We start from the raw sequence: 18,565 nt of genomic DNA, 5'->3' as shown, positions 1-18,565 counted from the left end.
TAAGATAGGAATAAATAATTTCTTTATTTAAATAGATTACAATAACAAAAAATGTGCAATCAAGAAAAATGGAAGACAATGAAAATGGGGTTGGTAAGTGCTAGTTGGTAAAGGCCATCGTTTAAGAATTATAACTTAAGTAAATTATCATATTATAATACCAAAATTATAGCCTAATATGTTGTGTATTTAGCAACTTTCTGACAAGTACGACTAAATATACTCGTAATGTAGGATGTATGATATACTGTACGTAACACTGATTTGTACTTGCAACCTTGCTGATTTTACTGCACATTATAATAAATTATTTGGCTTATTAAGTGGCCACTTAGGCTTGCGCACACACTCCCACACTCACTGCCACACACACCCACATGCACTGACACACACACACACCCCCCTTCCCAATATATGCGACTGTAAACAATTGTTTGGCTTATTTAGTAGTCAAATCTGCACACAACCCAACCAAACGCACACAACATTCTCCATACACAGATATTAATATCTTATTCTGACTAGATTTACGTTGCGATCGGCTGTTATGTAATTGGTGGCTCACAAATACTCCAGCTTCATGTAAATGCATTAATCTACCAATGTTGTGATGTCTTTTGTTTATTAAAACAAATTCCTTCAGCATCCAATATCAAGTAACTTGCCAGGTACAGGATGGAACAATGCTTTATACACTAAGTCTCTTCACGAGGCTTATGGCGAGGCTTAGGGCGAGAAAAAACTCATGCTGTCCCAGGAATTGAACCTAGAACCCCGGGATTAGAAGGCAAGCATCTTAACCACTAAGCTATAACAATTCCATTGAACTTCAGTTTACTGTATTGTCAAGGCCTGGTACACCCACAATTATATGCATTTTTTTTTCAAATAGATTTGCTTACTATAGCTTCTACTTTATTGCTACACTAGCATGTGGAATACAAAGTATCAAATTATTATATTTTGCATGTAATGGATATTATATTCGTTCTGACATTTTCAACAAGATATACCTAAATGTGAACATTTAATAATAAATATTTAATAGTATTAATAATAAAGGTTGTAACCTTTATATAGAAATATATACTGTATATTTAAAATCTACAATCCTCATTTGGTGGGACGAGGTAGCTAATAAGCATTCCAATTACTGTACTATGAAATCGTTAATTTTTATGATTATGGAATAAAAGTCCAACTTTCTTTGAGTGGTATAGGTTTTATTTAACAGGATATGCTATCTTTATTATCTGAATACCACATGTAATTTGAATATTAAATTAATCTATCGTGTATTTTCTCTTTAAAAGTATTCATGGTAAGTATGAGTTTTCGAAGGGTATAATGCTTGAAATCCCACATTCTGTAAAAAAGTAAACATCCTGAGATGTTCATTCCACCATTGGTAGTTGCAAGTGAACATATTTATATTTAGACATTTATGATGTTTGGAGAGAGGAGTTGTTTTAGTTTGAAAGAGAAATCCGGACATTTTGGGCCAAGATTGAACCCAGACAATTTGGAATACAAGGTAAGGCACTAAGGCCACTACCCCCTTAAAAATATATGCCACTTCATTCTTATAATGCTTAGTTCACATTAGCATACATCAGCCATAAAGCAATAAGATTTTCCAATGTTTTCTCATTCTCCCTCTTGTGAAAATGTTAAGCTGACTTGGGCCCAAACACATATTATAGGGTATTCCCAAATTTCCAACGGTTCACAAGAAAAATAGACTACAGTGATTGGTGTAGTAGCATTGCTTGCATTTACGTAACAGGTGGAGATTCTTCTTGTGTGAAACAAGTTATTACATTATTTTCATATTACTGAATATACCTCATTCAGCACACACAAATAATGAATGTTGTCACTGTAAATATTGAACAAAACCTCAATCATAAATCTAAGCGTTTTGTAGCAGATAAGTGCCAAGCTTTAAACTTGCTTAACGTAGAACTTTGAGCATCATCGCCATGGAAACCTTTCCCTAGCAGACGATTTTTTGCTTGGTTGAAAATAGAGATGAAAGTGTCACGCAAACGAGGATCGACTTCATAACAGTAATTTGGGTGTGGTTCAGCTGCCGTCGAGCCTTCCGATTGGCTGTCACTCTCAAGTGTAAATCTGGAAGTGGCGTCAACAAAGTCTGCAACTCGACTGGCAGTTGTGTCCTTCTGTTATATAAAAAAATACAAGTGACAATCAGCATAAGTATGAAACGATTGTATATTAAGTATTAAATTTTTAGAAATTAAGTTTCCTTCTGAAGAGATTTGTAAAATGCCATTGTACTAGAAACAAAATAAATCAGATGTTATAATTTCTTTTATTGTAACTTGCATAAAGATATAAAATTAGAAAGCACAGTATAATAATAAAACCATTCTCCCTGACTATATCATTGTTGCAATAAAAAGTTTGTTTTCATCACAATTGTTACTTATCTTCATCACCATCACCACTATCATTATCACTACTTCCACCATCATAATCATCTTCATCGACTGTGCTGATGCACTGAGTTGTCACGAACATCACCACCACCACAGCATCAGCATATTAATCTTCTATATCATAACCAAAATCATTATAGAAAGAGACAAGTAGTACTGTAAATCTAACCTCTTGGTTGGTAGGTGTCATGGCTTGCTTCATATCCAGGTACAGCATGTCTTCTTCATTAAGCTTGGAACGGCACTCGATCTCCGACACTGGGAATGCCTGCTGCTGGGTGTCTTCACTACTGCTGACAATGAACAGGATTTCAGGAGTGAGCAGAAGTACGCCGCTGTGGTGAAGTCCGTGGTATGTCACAGACACAGCATCTAGGCACATGAGGATCGTTGGATTCCGTAACGTATGCAGCATTTTCCTGTTATATAATCCAAAAGTATTATTAAATGACGATCATAATGATAAAAGCATTATATGGTGTAGCCTACATATATTCATTTATATTTTTAATCACATGGCATAGTTGGGCTTACCACATGTACTTGACTTGTCCATTGACAGCCATAGCTGCAAGCTGGTTGCGGACTGGGTGTTTTGGTTTCAGTGTGGGTGACAGACCAGTACTGTGTAGAATCCCTGTTAAGTAAATAAATAAGGAGGCATAGTAAAACAGAACGAACACTTTAAAACAAGAAACTTGAAACACTTTAAATTTGATTTCATGTGATTTAAAAGATTTGAAACTTACACAACAGTATTTGTAACTCACCTTTACCAGTTTGAGAAACAAACTGAGCAGCGCCCCCTAGGGGTTTGATGACAACACCCATCACACCACGCCCCACTCCTGATATTACCCCAGTTGCCTGTTGGGTTAGCGTTTCATTATAAGCCTGTTGAAAGCCTCTGATTGGTTGATCTGCTATACCAGCAATTGCCCCTTTAGATGATAATAATAATAATATTAATAATAATAATAATAATAATAATAATAAGTTTATTTTTAAATAGAGATAGTTTCTTGCAGTATTTACATTGATGATAAAAAATGTATTTACCTTTAAGAATGGATGTCTCAAGAAAAGAGATGAATATTTCTCAACACAAAAAGTAGCTTATGTTTAAGTTTCAGTAGAGTTACTGGAGAGAAGTGCAGGGGATTGTTGCCTGGTATACACTAACAAATTACACTATTAAAAACCACCTAAAAGTAGCAAACTCTAAATAATGTCTAATTTACATAGGCAAGACTAATGTTTGCAATATACCTAACAGACTGATCCCAAAGCTACTAAGGCCATTAATTAAGCCAGATGACACCCTGTCTGGGACCATCCTTCTCTGCTGTTCTTGCATTGCAATATGGTCTGGGTCAAGGGTCAGCCGGTCAAGGTTTCTTGAAACACTGGATGCAAAATTGGTGACAGAGGAGAGTGTGCCTACAGAACAAAAGAAAAAATAATACAAAATGTGAAAATCAATGGTAATATTATTATCATCACTCCCTACAATTATAATCCTCATCATAACCACTATAATCCTCATCATAAACACTATAATCCTCATCATAACCACTATAATCCTCATCATAAACACTATAATCCTCATCATAACCACTATAATCCTCATCATAAACACTATAATCCTCATCACAACCACTATAATCCTCATCATAAACACTATAATCCTCATCATAAACACTATAATCCTCATTATTATCACTGTCATTATCACTATCAACATCATCATAACCACCGTCATCATCATTGTCACTGTTATCCTCAAAATCATTGTCATCATCAGTTTCATGTCATCGTCATAATCATCTTCACCACCATTATCCTTATTGTCCTTACCATCATCGTTACGGTTGTCATTGCAACAACCATCGACGTCCTCATCAACATCACAATCCCTTACCACAAATATTACCGACACTATAATTCCCATTCACCAATATTTTTTTTCAATGCAAACTCCATTAAAAAATGTTCTGTGAACTACTAAATTCTCACCTGCAGATACATGTTTGATGAGTGATGATACACCTCCAGTTACACCAGACACAAAAGCTGCTGGGCCTCTAGTTAGTCCCTCATAAGGAAGGTAGATGGAGTCTGCAATGCCACTACGAATGTTGCGTACAAGTCCTGCTGGATTACCCAGAATCTCCAGTGAACCAATTGCCCATCCTGTAAAAAGAAACATTTGACTCTTTATTATAAAGCCAATGAGAATTAAAAATGGGAGAGTTTGCATTATGCAAACTTATACCCCATTATATCTACAGTACATTTAATACATCTAATACATAAAAAATCTACATTTAATACATAACAAAGTAAAAGCTAGGCCTAGCAATTTTATTTTTAACGGCAAAGCAAAACAGATAGGTAAATAAATTGTCTGCTTAAAGACCAAGGCCCACCAACCTTATGGCCAACTCAGAGAGTGTTGTAATATGCAGCCTGCGCGATTTATCGTTGGGAGCGCTGTCAAGGTCGTAGTGATAATATTAAATGCTTAATATTCGACCTACCGTGTTAATGTTTAACTCACACAGACTGTATATTACAACAAATCGTACTCTTAAGCTACATGCCACTACTAAGATATACACAAAGAAAAACTATTGTTCAAAAATTGATAATGTATTGTAGCTCATAGAAATTTAGTGTTGCCAGTACCTGCTTTAAATAGTGCACCTGACGTGTAGTGCATTGTCAGGGCCTGAACAAGTTGCCTGCTTGTCGTAAACACCGGGCGACAGTCAAACTTTCCGAATGATAACAATGTCCCGTCCAATGATATAAACATCTTCAGCGATGCATGAACACTAGCTTGCACTGTAATTGGTTGAATTGTCAAATGCTGCATGCAGATTGGTAGTCTCAGACTCTGATTAACAGCTCTAACAACTAACGGTATGTCATGAATGATCTCAATGGATTCTTCCAGCTTACTTGGAATGAAGCTCTTGTACCTTGTCATAAGCTGAAATATCAGCTGATCCTCAAGATAAGCTGCCAATGGCAAGACTTTTACATTCACTGACTGCACACCCCCTGAGCCATTTTCTAATCTCTCTTTTTCCAGAATAACATGGAAAACAAAAGTGTCTTCAGAGTGGCTGATTTCTGCTTGTTCTTCAATTGAGATCTTCTGCAGCACTGGTTTCTGAACTGGTTTTGTCAGCATCTCATCATCCGATACCAAGATGACAGGGAAATTGAAGTTTCCATTGCTGAACGATTGGTTATCCAACTGTACATGCCCAATAGCAATATGCAAATTCTGCTGTATGACTTCAGAATTAGCATTGCTGGAGGGATAATACAACAGACAAGCGTCCTCCAATAATAAACACAATAGTTCTGACACCTGTACAGGCTGTGATGCTTGATCTAGAATTTTGATACATAGTTCCGAAAAAAAGAGTCCAATTTTCATTTCAGTCGCCACTCCAATTTCATTTTCCTCTACTTCCACCTCTTTCATGTCAGCATAATCTTGGTATTCAATTGTTTTCTCATCTGTTCCATCGTCTTTAGAAGACATGCTCAGTGGCTCCACAATTATCTGTAGACAGGATGCAATACAGTAGCTGCTAACTAGGATGTAACCGATTCCAGGCATTGTCAGAATCTCAGACTTAAGATCACTGCTGGATGCCAGTGCCACAGCTTCAGTCCAGTTGCCATCGGCAGGTTCTGCTTCCTCAATGGAGTGCTCAAGCACTGACTCTTGGAGACTTCTAAAATGCGATGTGTGATGAGCAAAGATAAGGCCAGGAGTCGCATGCTGACTGTCCGTCTGGGAAGTTGGTTTCTGCTGGATGTCAAAGTGTCTTGTTGAATGGCTGTGAATGAATGATATATTCTGAAGACTTTCATCATCTTCCAAAATAAAGCCTTGATCTGAAAAAAAAAACATAAAGTAAGAAATAATTAACTTGAATTTTTGTATTATTATTTGTTTTAATTGCTTTTTCAATGTTCATATTTTTCCCTTTCGTAAACAAGCTTTTCTGGTCTTTCCTGCAGTGCTTGTTTAATGTTTACAGCATACTGGAGTATACAAGTTAATCAATCAAAGAGTGAGTGAGGTTATGTTAAAAACTGCACTTACGTACCTCTAAATTCACTTTCTAAGAAAGTCTGTGCAAATCGTAAATCAAAGTGACATTTGTTTTTAATGACCGTTCGAGGTGTAGGATCAACGTCTATTGTGATGTACAGAATGCCTTCATGCTCATGACTCAGGACCAGTAGAGGTTCTGTTTCTACCAGGGAATTCGCTTGCGAATACTGGATAAAACAAGCATAAAAAACCATTGTTATATAATAAATTAGATAAATACACAATTTAAAAAAAAAACACTTCCTTGAGATTTGAATAAATAAGCTTTCTGTGCATGGTAATACCCCATCCCACTGACTTCCAGGAGGCAATAGTGAAATATGCAGCAAACAATGTGAATTTTAATTTCTGGGAAATTCTTCTTAGTTTGGGGGAGTGTGGGAGGCCTTCCTGATATCCTAAATAAGTACACATTGTTAGGGAGACGGTTCGTACGTGGTGCCCTGGGTCAGAATGTTCCATTATTTTTCAAAGGAGTTTTCCGTTACTTGTATTAAAGACTACAAGTAATGAAAAAACGAATTTGGAAATAAATTGGATTTACTGTACTAATTAATGCTCTGTCCACACTGTCACATTTTCTTCGACAAAAAAACTGCTGCATGCCCATATATATAGTCATGATGTGCCTATATATGGTCATGATGTGCCTATATATGGTCATGATGTGCCTATATATGGTCATGATGTGATATCATCATGACCATATTTAGGCATGTCACGTTTTTATCACTTGTTTTTACTCACAGGTACTGCAATCGCCTGTCTTGGCCTTGAATCATTAAGTCTCACCCACTTACTCCACTTTTCCCAGCTGTCTTGTTTTAATCCTACAGAATCACTGACAGCAACTGAAACGTACAACTGTCTTGGTGTGTTGAAGGTAACGTGTTTGTTACCATCTGGAAGATTCCATTCAGATACAGGGTGTACTTTATCTTTTGCATATGGGATTGGTATTGCATGAAATGAGTCTTGATCTTTGATTGAAATCTGCACACAAATGAAAATTATTTGATAAGGAGTATAACCAATTACTGTAGTGATCAGTCGGCGACAGAAAAATTCAATGCAAAGGGATGACGTCATGCTGACTTATAAAAACATTTAGTGTGCTAGAAAAGGAAAATAATACAAAAGTGCAGAAAATATTTAAATAAATGTTAGTCTTGGAATCACAGGATTATAGGAGCATGCCCAGGGGCATGGTGTGAAGTTGTATTTTGACTGTAAATACAAGGTATGCTTAAAAATAACCAGTATATTTGCCTGGCTTTAAGTTTGACTGCAATACATACTGGGAAAAAAAAATTTTGTGAGTCTACTGAACAAAATGGTAATACACAGTAATGGAAGATGTTGGTGTTGATAAAGAAGTTAAAAAAAAAATCAGTTGTACATATAAAAAAAGGTTTTTCCTCCAGAGCCTGGCTTTAAGTTTGACTGCAATACATTTTGGAAGAAAAGGATTTTGTGAGTCTACTAAACAAAAATGTAATACACAGTAATGGAATATGTTGGAGTTGATAATGAAGTGAACATTTACCATTTCTTGACACCTGGATGTATCAACAAGCCTGACCATCAGATTGTACTTGCTATTATTAACCATTAGTACTCTTTCACGAATGCTGATTATTCTCATCCCATACTTCATAGATGAAGTAATATTGAGATGCCAAATATTCTGTAAAAAATAAATGTAATATAATTATAATTATTATTATATTTTGTTTTATTATATGCATTCCTGCTTTCAGCACCATTAAAAACAGTCTAGAACTAGTCATAGAGAGAACAAACATAAAACTAAATAAATCAGTAGTGATACTGTTTTACTGGATAAAACAAAAATGAACGCCTAAGTTTCCTTTGAAACTTACCTCCTGAACATAAAAGAAAAATAATGGAATTGCCCTAGCCGCATATATACGCCCTGCGTGAATGAACAATATGCTTGTTTCCTTTGAGCCTATAACAGATTTCGGCAAGGGAGGCCATGTTGCCAGGTAAGTATTCACAAAATAGACTTGTATTGGCTAGGCATAGGCTGGAGGAGTGCAGACCCTTGCAAAACCAACTTATTTCAATCTTTTATCTTATATCTCAAATTAAACCTTCAAAACATTGTGTACAATTAGTTGGTACACACTATCAGTGAGACAGCTACAAGAAAAAGATAAAATATGTGATGCCCAACATTGGAAGGCATTAATAATGATAGAAGACCACCCACTTTACCTCTGCATCCTCCTTGTTGGTCATTGAGTATAACATACTTCCTTCAGGTGGAAGTTCATTGGTTCCCAAATCTTGCCAAGCTGGTGGTTTATTAGCAAGTATAAAGATTGGATCCCTTGAAATGCTTTCTTGCTTACTGTCCTCAAACACTAAGTTAATGTGACCCTGTAATGTAAATAAACACCATAAAACACTGATAGTTTTCTGTACAATGTGGCATTCTATCTAATAGCATTACTAACACTAATTTAAACAGGGTTGGACTGTTATACATTAAAATCATTTACCTTAAATTTCTGTGGTGCAACAGCTTTTCTATGTTTCACATATAAGTTGGGTTCACCTTCCTCAATAATTACCAAGTCTAGGTGTGACTGATTGACGATAAGGCACCATGGCATCACATCAATAATTATTGTGTTGACCTCCGACCAGTGTTGGTGAAGACTGACCTTGAGGTCAGTGTTAGGCTGCTGTATATCATCCTCTATAAGGCTGTTCTCTGTGTCAACATCAGTGTCAATACTGGATAATCTGAAAGTTAATAAAAATATAAAAGGATACGTAGTTTTTTTATTGATGATTTAATTAATTCTTTATCATTATAAGAAACATTGATAGAAATTTTCTATTGAAGTATTTACTGGTTTACGCAGCTTAATCATGAAAGAAATTATGACGTTTAGGACGGTAAACATGAAACTTTTGATCGTTTGAGTGGTGCAGTCACCATAGTTTATAGGTTCACAATAAATATATTGTATATTATTGCAAGTGATGAGCCTTTCCATGCATTAAATAATTAAAAAAAAATACACACCTATATGTGAGCAACGAGTTCTCACTAATGCTTGATTACATTTTTATAACATGCATAGAATGACACATGACTGTTTAAAAAAATATCAATTTCATCAGTTCAGTTTAATGAATTCGAGTTTGCCTTGTGATTTCCATGGTTATGTGATCTCTTTTAGCAGGGGTTAAACAGAACTGAATTTACCTCTTTCCACTGGATCCAATATATGGCCAGCTAGCTTCAATCTCTTTCTTCCAGTCGTAGGCCAACACAGGAATCGTCAATTTGGGTTCATCCTCCTCAGCTTCGTCCTTCATTTGGACTATTTCATCCAGAAGTTCGGTTGACACAGGTATTCCAGGATTAGAAGGGGATGTATTCTCACTATAATAAAACATATTTACCATTATTATTCAGACAATGATTTCATGATTAATTTCACAACCAACTGCAGTCAGTGAACCCAACAGGATTGGAATGAATGCATCTTAACCCTTAAGCTGCAGCTCTATTTCCCATTGTACTATCAGTTCTAATGATTATACTGTAAAATTTCTAATAATAACCCTGGGCTACTATTCTTTGATTGTTTTTTTGGGTGGGTTACTATTAGGGTATGGGTTACTATTAGAGTAGTGGGTTACTATTACTAAGCTCAATTTACGCACTTGAAAAGAGTAAACCCCAACTTTTTCGCGTCAGTAATTTATAGAGATGAATTACTACAGTACGAGTAAAAAACACTTAAATTGATTTGAGTTTATTTATAAACGCAAAAACACCAAGGAGTAAATTCAAGAATGCTTCATCAAAAGCGCTACCACATTGAGAAGAGCCTACTTTAAGGAATAAATCTTGTCAAAGCGACAAAAATGCTGATTTGAATGACTTTGTCTATACTTTTGGTGACTCTAATAGTACCTCCATGGGTTACTATTAGAGTAGTGGGTTATTATTATAGATGAAATTCTAAGATGGTTTACTATTAGAAGGGGATTACTAATAGAGTAGTGGGAATTATTATTAAAAGTTTTACAGTAAGCCTATGGAATCAAATAAGATCTCGCTAATACATAAATGACATGCACATATACTTAAAGTAGATACATAATCATACCTCAACTGGAATGTTGCTGAATGCCATGTGGATGGAATAACATCATAGAGATCCAGCTTGTTACCCTGACCTTTGACATTGTACACTTGTACAGAACTGAATTTCTTTGTGTGGAGACTCATAACCAGCGGTCTTGGGAGATGGCTACGCACAGTGAATAGGGGACTGAAAATTATCTAAAAAAGAAGACAAAGTGGTTAAACACAGCAGCAATGGTGGTTGTAAATAATTGAGATACAGGGTAATTAACTCTGTGAACAGATTTACATTTTAGGTATTCTATATCTTATTATAACAATTGGTAGCTTTAGTTGTTATATACTTACCAGCCTCTGTGTCTCTCCACTATGTTCTTCAGTGTATATACGGCACCAAAGCTGCAGGATGGCTTCATCCTTACAGGAAACCTATAAAAGAAACATGATTACATCATTGCTTATATCACTAACATTGGTAATACAAATAAGAGTACGTTTTTGATGTTTTGACTCTTCCATGAAGGAGTCGAAACTTCGTTCTTTTTTAGCGTTATTTTCTTCAAAATATTGATACTGACATTTTCTATTAGTAAACCCTCAAAAACTAGATCTGTGGCAGGGCTCTGTTAGTAAAGGCCAACTCAGACAGCGTCATACGACGCAGCCCCACGCGATTTATTGTCGGGGACAGTCTTAAGCCGTTCTGAGAAATATTAAACATGCTTAATATTCTACGACGCGACTGCCCTCGACGCACACCATCGCGTCTGCGTTTAACTCACACAGACCCGACGCGACAACAAATCCTGTCGGGCTGCGTCGTACAACGCTGTCTGAGTTGGCCTTAATAACCCTTAAAATAGGGAGCTTTTGGTTGAGAACATAGAACCGAGAACGTAGAATGGACTCATTTATCTGGGACTGTGGTTGCGTGCATATTACATTCTACTTTAAATCAGCACAGTCCTTGTTCTGACCTGAACGTAGATGCGGCCGGCAAAGGTAACGAGAGAGCAGCTTTGCTTTAGAGAGAGCAGCTTAGCTCAGTCGGCTAATCTAGTTGTAGCTACTGTGTGTGTGCTAAGCCGTGGAGATCTATTGGTCCCCAGTTCAATTCCCATCGTTGCCTCTCCATGTGTTTCAGCTGTAGGGCTGAAATACAAGTTAATATAGCACACCATCTTTCGCATGTGCATTTATGGTCCATGTGCATGTTGAAGAACGCAGTACACTCTTCGGAAAAGAGTGGGGGATTGTCTCCCGGTGTACTGTCCAATCACCACCATAAAGACCCCACTGAAAAAAGTCTTCCTCTAGAATTCGTGGGCTATCCTTGGTGCTTACACCAAATAAATCCAATCCAACGCACAATGTTAAAAAATGCACAGTTAACCTAATATAAGGTCATTACGTTCTACGTCATCACAAATCGAAAGCTTCCTAATAACATAAATAATTACCTTGACAATAGCATTCTTTCTGCTCATCTCCCCAGACACTGCCATCTGCTCAGACCATTCAGAATCTCGATTTCCTACTTTGATACGCATACTTGTAATGGATTCATCATCACACGCCAGCGAGGGCAGGACGCCCTCAGGAGGCAGCGAAAGTGTTTGCTTGCACTCCATACTGCTTCCGCCTACCTGCACTATTTTATTTAATTGTATCTCCAATGGTATGTTCACACGACTTGAAAACAGCTGCTGGCCATAGAAGACAACCTGTAAAGGAACATAAAAAATAGTATCTGTGATAAAAAAGTATATTCATTGTGAAAATGGTGACATCCTGAACTGTCTATTATGACAAATTTGTTCTTTTTTGCTCTATTTATTTTTCATATTTTTCAGTGTGTGTTATTCTGTGCAATCTGTGTTTTGTATTCTTATTTATAATTTAGTATTCCTATTACATTGTATAAATAAAAAAATACAAAAATGAATAATAACAAAATAAGGATGAGTCCAATTCTTGAAGCACAAAACCATCCACATGTACTACATGTACATTGGTAGCTTCTACCCTTGTTCACACAGCACCTGTCTGTGTTGCCTATGCTTATATGAACAAAAAAATTACTTCATGACATGTACACCATGTTGGGATGTCCTGAGCAATTCCTTCACAGTTCTCTACATCAGTATGTAAGCATGATACATGACCACCAAAATGATGACAGATTAAATGACGATATGACCATATCAAAACAATAAAGAAAAAGAAAATAGAATGAACTTCACCTGTTTTTGAAGTGGAGTAACATTTCTAATGCAGATAAACAGCGTAGCTGAGTGACCTTTGTGCTGCAGCTTCCTTACAATGGTTGCTTGCTCATCAATACTGAATGGCTCCGACCAACGCCAGTTACGCCAACCTTCTATACACACATGTATTTTCTAAATGGCGTGTAAATTTAAGATTATTAAAACACCACAAAATACACAAATTAATTGTGATGTTGGTATTCTATGAGTGAGATACTTACCTGGATAAACCGACTAATTGTCATTGTTCCCAAGACGGATCACCCCTTCAAAAAAAATAGAACAGTCCAACCCAGGGCGCCAAATAGGAACCGTCTCCCTAACAATCATTCCCATTCCCTATTCGACGAAATTGTTTGTTCGTTTGGTACAACTGGATTCTACTAAAAAATATATATCATACATTTTATCTGAGCTGGATAAAGATAATAAATGTTCAGAAAACTAATAGAAAATGGCAAAAAACCAACATACCTGTCCCCAATGCACTGTCTTATGCGTCCGCCAACTGTAAGCATGCATCTGTCGGCATGGCAACACAATAGACTCGTCGGTGTGTACTTGACCAAATCGAAGTGTTTCAACGGTATCATTACAGATTGTGTAGTACGTAAGTACAAGCTCTTCTCTCTCCTTCTCTTTATACTAAAAAAAAATATACATTTTTTGACATAGTTGAAGAAATTATACATTAGATGATATATAGGAATGACAAGATACTGTAAACCTCATCTTCTTATACTAATTACCTATCTTTATGTAGAGCTTAACATGCATTTTAGAAAACTAATGTTCACTGTGAATAACAGTTTTTGCAAAAACATATCTTGTATTTTTTCCGAAAAATACCTTCCTCATTTATATATATATATATATATATATTTTTTATTTTCAGATTTTTTCTTGAAAATCATTTTAATGTTAAGCTATTTCTGGTATATTTTTCACTGTATAACATAAAAAAGGGGAGGATGATAGCATGGTGTATAACGATCATATACTTAGTGCACTTGGACAGACAATTCTATCATTAGGGGTGTTTCATAAAAGGATGATTCCATTATTTATTAGGGATTTCAAAAATGATAACACTGGTATGTTATGGTTTATCAAGTACACAGATAAATCCAATTCGCAAGCACTTACCTGGTTCCAAGCTTGTACAGCTGAGTTCAAGGTATGTATTGTACTTTGACCTAAGTTGACATTCATTGGTCCAAGGTCAGCTTGCATTTCGCATACAACACCAGAATCAAGGTCAAGCGAAACTTCAAATTCACATGGCTCGAGAAAACGTTGCACAGTCAGGTTTCTGTATTCAAGTAGATTACAAGATACAGTTGATGAGGCCTATGAAGAATAAAAAAAAAAATTAAACAACACTAATTATTGATTAAATTATTAAGTGAGCAACAACAACAATAATAATAATAAAGGTTCATAATTTTATGTAATAAATCTTTTTTGAATTGCCTATATATGGGCATGATCCATATATGAAGAAGTAACAATAATACAAGCATACCTCAAGAATGACTTTCTCTTGTCTTGAGCCCCAGGTGCTCGCCATAACCATAGATTCCTCTAATGTCACTGTCATAAACTCTTGATCTTTTGGGTTTAACTTGTCTAACTTGAATGGTTCAAACCTCTTGGAGAGTCCTACAATTCAAAAAGCAGAACACATAAATTTGAATAATTATAGATTTGTTGTGGCTCAATGTTTCAGATATACAAGACTCATCAGAGGCGGATTTAGAGGTGTCAGGCTGGCCCGGTCCCTAAACCTTTTGGAAAGTCAAAAAAAGAAAGAAAAAGAAATTATTGATCGGCCAAAACACCCCAGAGTTATTTCTGGGCTTCTAGGGTAGTGTTGTCTCTCGATCGCCGCCCCACCCCTTTTCGGACATCTCTGGATCTGCCCCTGCTTATGTTAACAAAGCAAGAATGGCTTTTATCATTAATCAATAGAAATTGAAAAGATGCTTACCTTTTCCAAGTTGATTGAAATGGTTAGCGAGTTTCAATTCAACCATGTCAACATGAACTGCTGAGGTAAATGCTGGTACGAAGCGAGGACAGAAGCAAGAGTCCACTCGCATGGAAGCTGCTAGAGCCATTGGAGATAACAGCGGATATACAGATTGAACAGTGCCTTCAGGCCTAAAAGAAAAGAGGCACACATTCATGACCATGCTCTTCACCATTAATGTTTCTTTATCAAACAGATAGTTTAAGTATAGACTTACTATACATACATGGCAGTTATTAATACACCTATCTTTTAATAAACAAATATAATGATTGCAAGAATCTATACATCAACTTAATTCACTTATTTCCTATTTATTCCATCATATTCTTGGGTTATTGAATCTAAAATAAACTCACTTGGAGCATTACTGTAAAATGGATATTTGGCACTATAAAAATCTTATTAATATTTTCAATGAGATATATCAAAAGTAGTTACTGATTTTCACTGGTGTAGTTTACAATAACCCTCCACAGCTCTGCTGCAACCAAGTGGTGAGAAGGCTCCTGTTCTACATAGGGTAACTTGACTTCACATGAACTTGACTCAGACAGACACAGCAAACGAAACGAAGTGAAGCACTTCCGAGTATTATCCCAGTATTGGATCAAACATGGAACCTGCAAATAACAATATTAATCTATACAGGACACATAGCTATTTAAAGGAATTATTATTATTGACAGACATAATGGATGTCAATAAATCAAAAAATGCTCATGAAGATGGTAGCGATGCAAAAGGGATACTTGTGTCAGGTGCTCATGAAGATGGTAGTGAATAAAATAGATGCTCATGTGAGGTGCTCATGAAGATAGGTGTGAAGTAAAAGAGATGCTCATGTTGGGTGCCCATGAAGATGGTAGTGAATAAAAGAAATGCTCATGTGGGGTGCTCATGAAGATGGTAGTGAAATAAAAGAGATGCTCTTCTGGGGTGCTCATGAAGATGGTAGTGAATACAAGAAATGTTCATATGGGGTGCTCATGAAGATGGCAGTGAAGTAAAAGAGATGCTCATGTGGGAAGTTTATGATGTAAAAAGAGGTGCTCATGAAGATCCTCATTTGAGCTTAAAACTACAGCCTGTACAAGAAATTCACAAACATAAATGTTTTACCTCAGAGTTCTGTTCTGTTTCTCTAGATGTCACAGCAGCATTTAGTGGTAAAGGTGTCACCAGCACCTTGGTGAGAACTCTTGGTTCTGGGTAGCACCAGGTCATGGCACCCTGGTTCCAAGCATTACCATCAGGTTCAGTACAGAACATGATCTCATTGGGTTTTGGTAGAAGACCTATGCCATCTGTTTTGTTTTACATAAATATATAAACGTGTCACTATTACTTATTTATTAAATTTATATGATATATTAAAATTTTATTATGATTAAACTTTTAAAAAAATATACAGAAAAAGAACCCTGACCTATGTCACTATGGTAGCGGAAGGCCCCAGCACGTAGGTCATCAGTTGATCTACATATAACCTCCTCTGAGTGCGTGTCTTTTCTCCTCCTTTTATTTGAAGGTTTATTATCAGACTGAAAAAAAGAGAAAAATTCAAAGCAACATTAAAATTTTAATATTCATTTAATTAATATTTACAATAATTATCATCACCATTGCCACAAATACACTATCACCATCATCATCACCATTACTATGACGAAATCATCCGAGCTTTTGAACTGAAAACTGTGATATCATCTAACCTCTTTAGTTATATTACTGTCTCCAATCTCTTGCACCTGCTCTGTTATAAGTTGTAGGCAACTGAGATGTTCCTGGCCAAAGGATACCTGGATGTGTCCTACATGCAGATCAAAATGACATCTGGGTATTAGATCGCTGAATGTGTTACCACTGTGGTAACACCACCTGGCATCTATCCCCATGTCTGCTTTGCTTGGGCCAATGAATGTTTTTGTTACATGTTGGAGTGAGGTTTTCAGGAGCAGTTCTTTTAATGCTAATGTAGAAACTAGCTGACTTGGCATTCCTGTAAAGAAGGAGGAAGACAATGAATATTAATTGAAAAATCTATAATGCTACAAAGCAAGGTAGTGAGGTAAGGGGTAAATGTATATGGTAAATGTTAAATTTTCGAGGTGAGGTATAAAGAAAGGGACAAGGTAATCAAGGTAGAAAATTGATGTACAATTTGTGGCAAAGACAAGCTAAACCAGTCACTCATCGCAAAAATCAATTTTGAGTTATTAATACAGTGTTAGAGAGTAAAATATTAGCTATAAAATGGTAAAAAATCATTCAAATTCGACATTTCCTTATGAAGTTACAAGCGTTTAACCACACAGCTGTTTAACGATATATGAAAAATCAGCCTTTAAAGTTTATGATTTCAGGCATTTCTCATGCAGAAACTATCTTTAAATCCTTAAAACGTGTTGTTTTAACATTGAAAATGGGGAAAATAACAGCATAGAATGATGTGTAGATATATAAAGGTTAGTTGAGTGAAATAAAATAGATTTTTAAAAATTTGACATTCCAGCATGTTTTGGCCATTTTCTCTGAAACACAATTTGCGACGAGTGACTGGACTTGTTTGACTTGTCTTTGCCACATATCATGGTATACAAAAATTTTCTAAAATTACCACCAGCACCATTAATAGCATTATCAACTGTACCATCAAAGCCACTGACACCAGACAGCACACCAGCTTAAGATACTTAACCCACAATTGGTCTTAAGATGTTTAAGCCACAATATTTAACTGTTATCTGTACAGTATAGTGTGTATATTTTTGTAAATAAATGTATGATCCCCGAAACCTTGAAATACCGGGATGGTGTCCGGCGGGGTGTAGTTTTTACCCTTAAATTAATGTTTTTGCTGTAATGATTAAATATCATTAAGTGATGCAGCATAATAAATGTGTACTGTTTATTTATTGTAGTATTTTCAATAAGTTTCTGTTTATAAAGTGTGTTGACGGTGATGATGTAACTGCAGTACATGCGCCGCAGCGCGTCGCGGCGCGCGACAATCCTTGGAATGACCATCACGACAAAATCTCCAGGAATTTCACTTCCACAACTTGGGACCCCTGTCTTTGCAACATTTAAGTACAAGATAATGGCAGAAACTAGCTCCAAGATGGAAGTTCAATACAGAGGTACAAATGTAGTTCCAATATACAGGGCAAAGAAAGTTGCCTCTATGGACTTTACATGAACAAAAAAAAATATAAAAAAAATAAATAAATAAAAAATAAAAATAAACATAATATCCAAGATAACTCACCATCTTCGCTCTTTACAACAACACTTCCTTGACAACTGCCCAATGAAAACAACAGTATTGGTAATTTTGGGTGAGGCTTTGTTGTCATGACAATTACTATTTGATGCATATTCAGTGTAACCTGTTGAATCATGGCAAGGTAAGATAAGGCATTAGAATACTGGGATGTGTCGCCCTCTACAGCTTCATCAGCCTCCAATTCTAAATGGAAAAAAAGATTAGAAAGTTTGAAACAATTTATTTTTGTAAGGTAGCAT

General features: G+C 36.0%; 1 protein-coding gene across 1 annotated transcript in view; it reads right to left on the bottom strand.

Annotated features, from left to right (window-relative positions):
• LOC117121998 (vacuolar protein sorting-associated protein 13B-like) overlaps window positions 1-18,565 on the bottom strand; it is a 44,258-nt gene continuing 25,693 nt past the window's right edge. Inside the window, exons 25-50 of the mRNA XM_033267467.1 lie at window positions 18,309-18,509; window positions 16,753-17,039; window positions 16,467-16,581; window positions 16,160-16,344; window positions 15,479-15,660; window positions 14,996-15,168; window positions 14,531-14,667; window positions 14,152-14,355; window positions 13,480-13,650; window positions 12,982-13,137; window positions 12,199-12,462; window positions 11,087-11,167; window positions 10,761-10,936; window positions 9,848-10,027; window positions 9,132-9,378; window positions 8,845-9,009; window positions 8,150-8,290; window positions 7,351-7,596; window positions 6,596-6,770; window positions 5,151-6,380; window positions 4,479-4,655; window positions 3,732-3,902; window positions 3,233-3,403; window positions 2,997-3,099; window positions 2,632-2,881; window positions 1-2,183 (exon numbers count right to left, since the gene is read on the bottom strand). Of these exons, the coding sequence (XP_033123358.1) occupies window positions 1,905-2,183; window positions 2,632-2,881; window positions 2,997-3,099; window positions 3,233-3,403; window positions 3,732-3,902; window positions 4,479-4,655; window positions 5,151-6,380; window positions 6,596-6,770; window positions 7,351-7,596; window positions 8,150-8,290; window positions 8,845-9,009; window positions 9,132-9,378; window positions 9,848-10,027; window positions 10,761-10,936; window positions 11,087-11,167; window positions 12,199-12,462; window positions 12,982-13,137; window positions 13,480-13,650; window positions 14,152-14,355; window positions 14,531-14,667; window positions 14,996-15,168; window positions 15,479-15,660; window positions 16,160-16,344; window positions 16,467-16,581; window positions 16,753-17,039; window positions 18,309-18,509 (5,867 nt within the window). The 3' untranslated portion in view covers window positions 1-1,904. The remainder of the gene's footprint in view (window positions 2,184-2,631; window positions 2,882-2,996; window positions 3,100-3,232; window positions 3,404-3,731; window positions 3,903-4,478; window positions 4,656-5,150; window positions 6,381-6,595; window positions 6,771-7,350; window positions 7,597-8,149; window positions 8,291-8,844; window positions 9,010-9,131; window positions 9,379-9,847; window positions 10,028-10,760; window positions 10,937-11,086; window positions 11,168-12,198; window positions 12,463-12,981; window positions 13,138-13,479; window positions 13,651-14,151; window positions 14,356-14,530; window positions 14,668-14,995; window positions 15,169-15,478; window positions 15,661-16,159; window positions 16,345-16,466; window positions 16,582-16,752; window positions 17,040-18,308; window positions 18,510-18,565) is intronic.

The sequence above is a fragment of the Anneissia japonica genome, unplaced genomic scaffold (genome assembly GCF_011630105.1).
Source record: "Anneissia japonica isolate Jap-2015-1 unplaced genomic scaffold, ASM1163010v1 scaffold288015_len651517_cov191, whole genome shotgun sequence".
NCBI lineage: Eukaryota > Metazoa > Echinodermata > Crinoidea > Comatulida > Comatulidae > Anneissia > Anneissia japonica.
The sequence above is the reverse complement of the archived record's forward strand: the minus strand, read 5'-3'. Positions and strand labels throughout refer to the sequence as shown.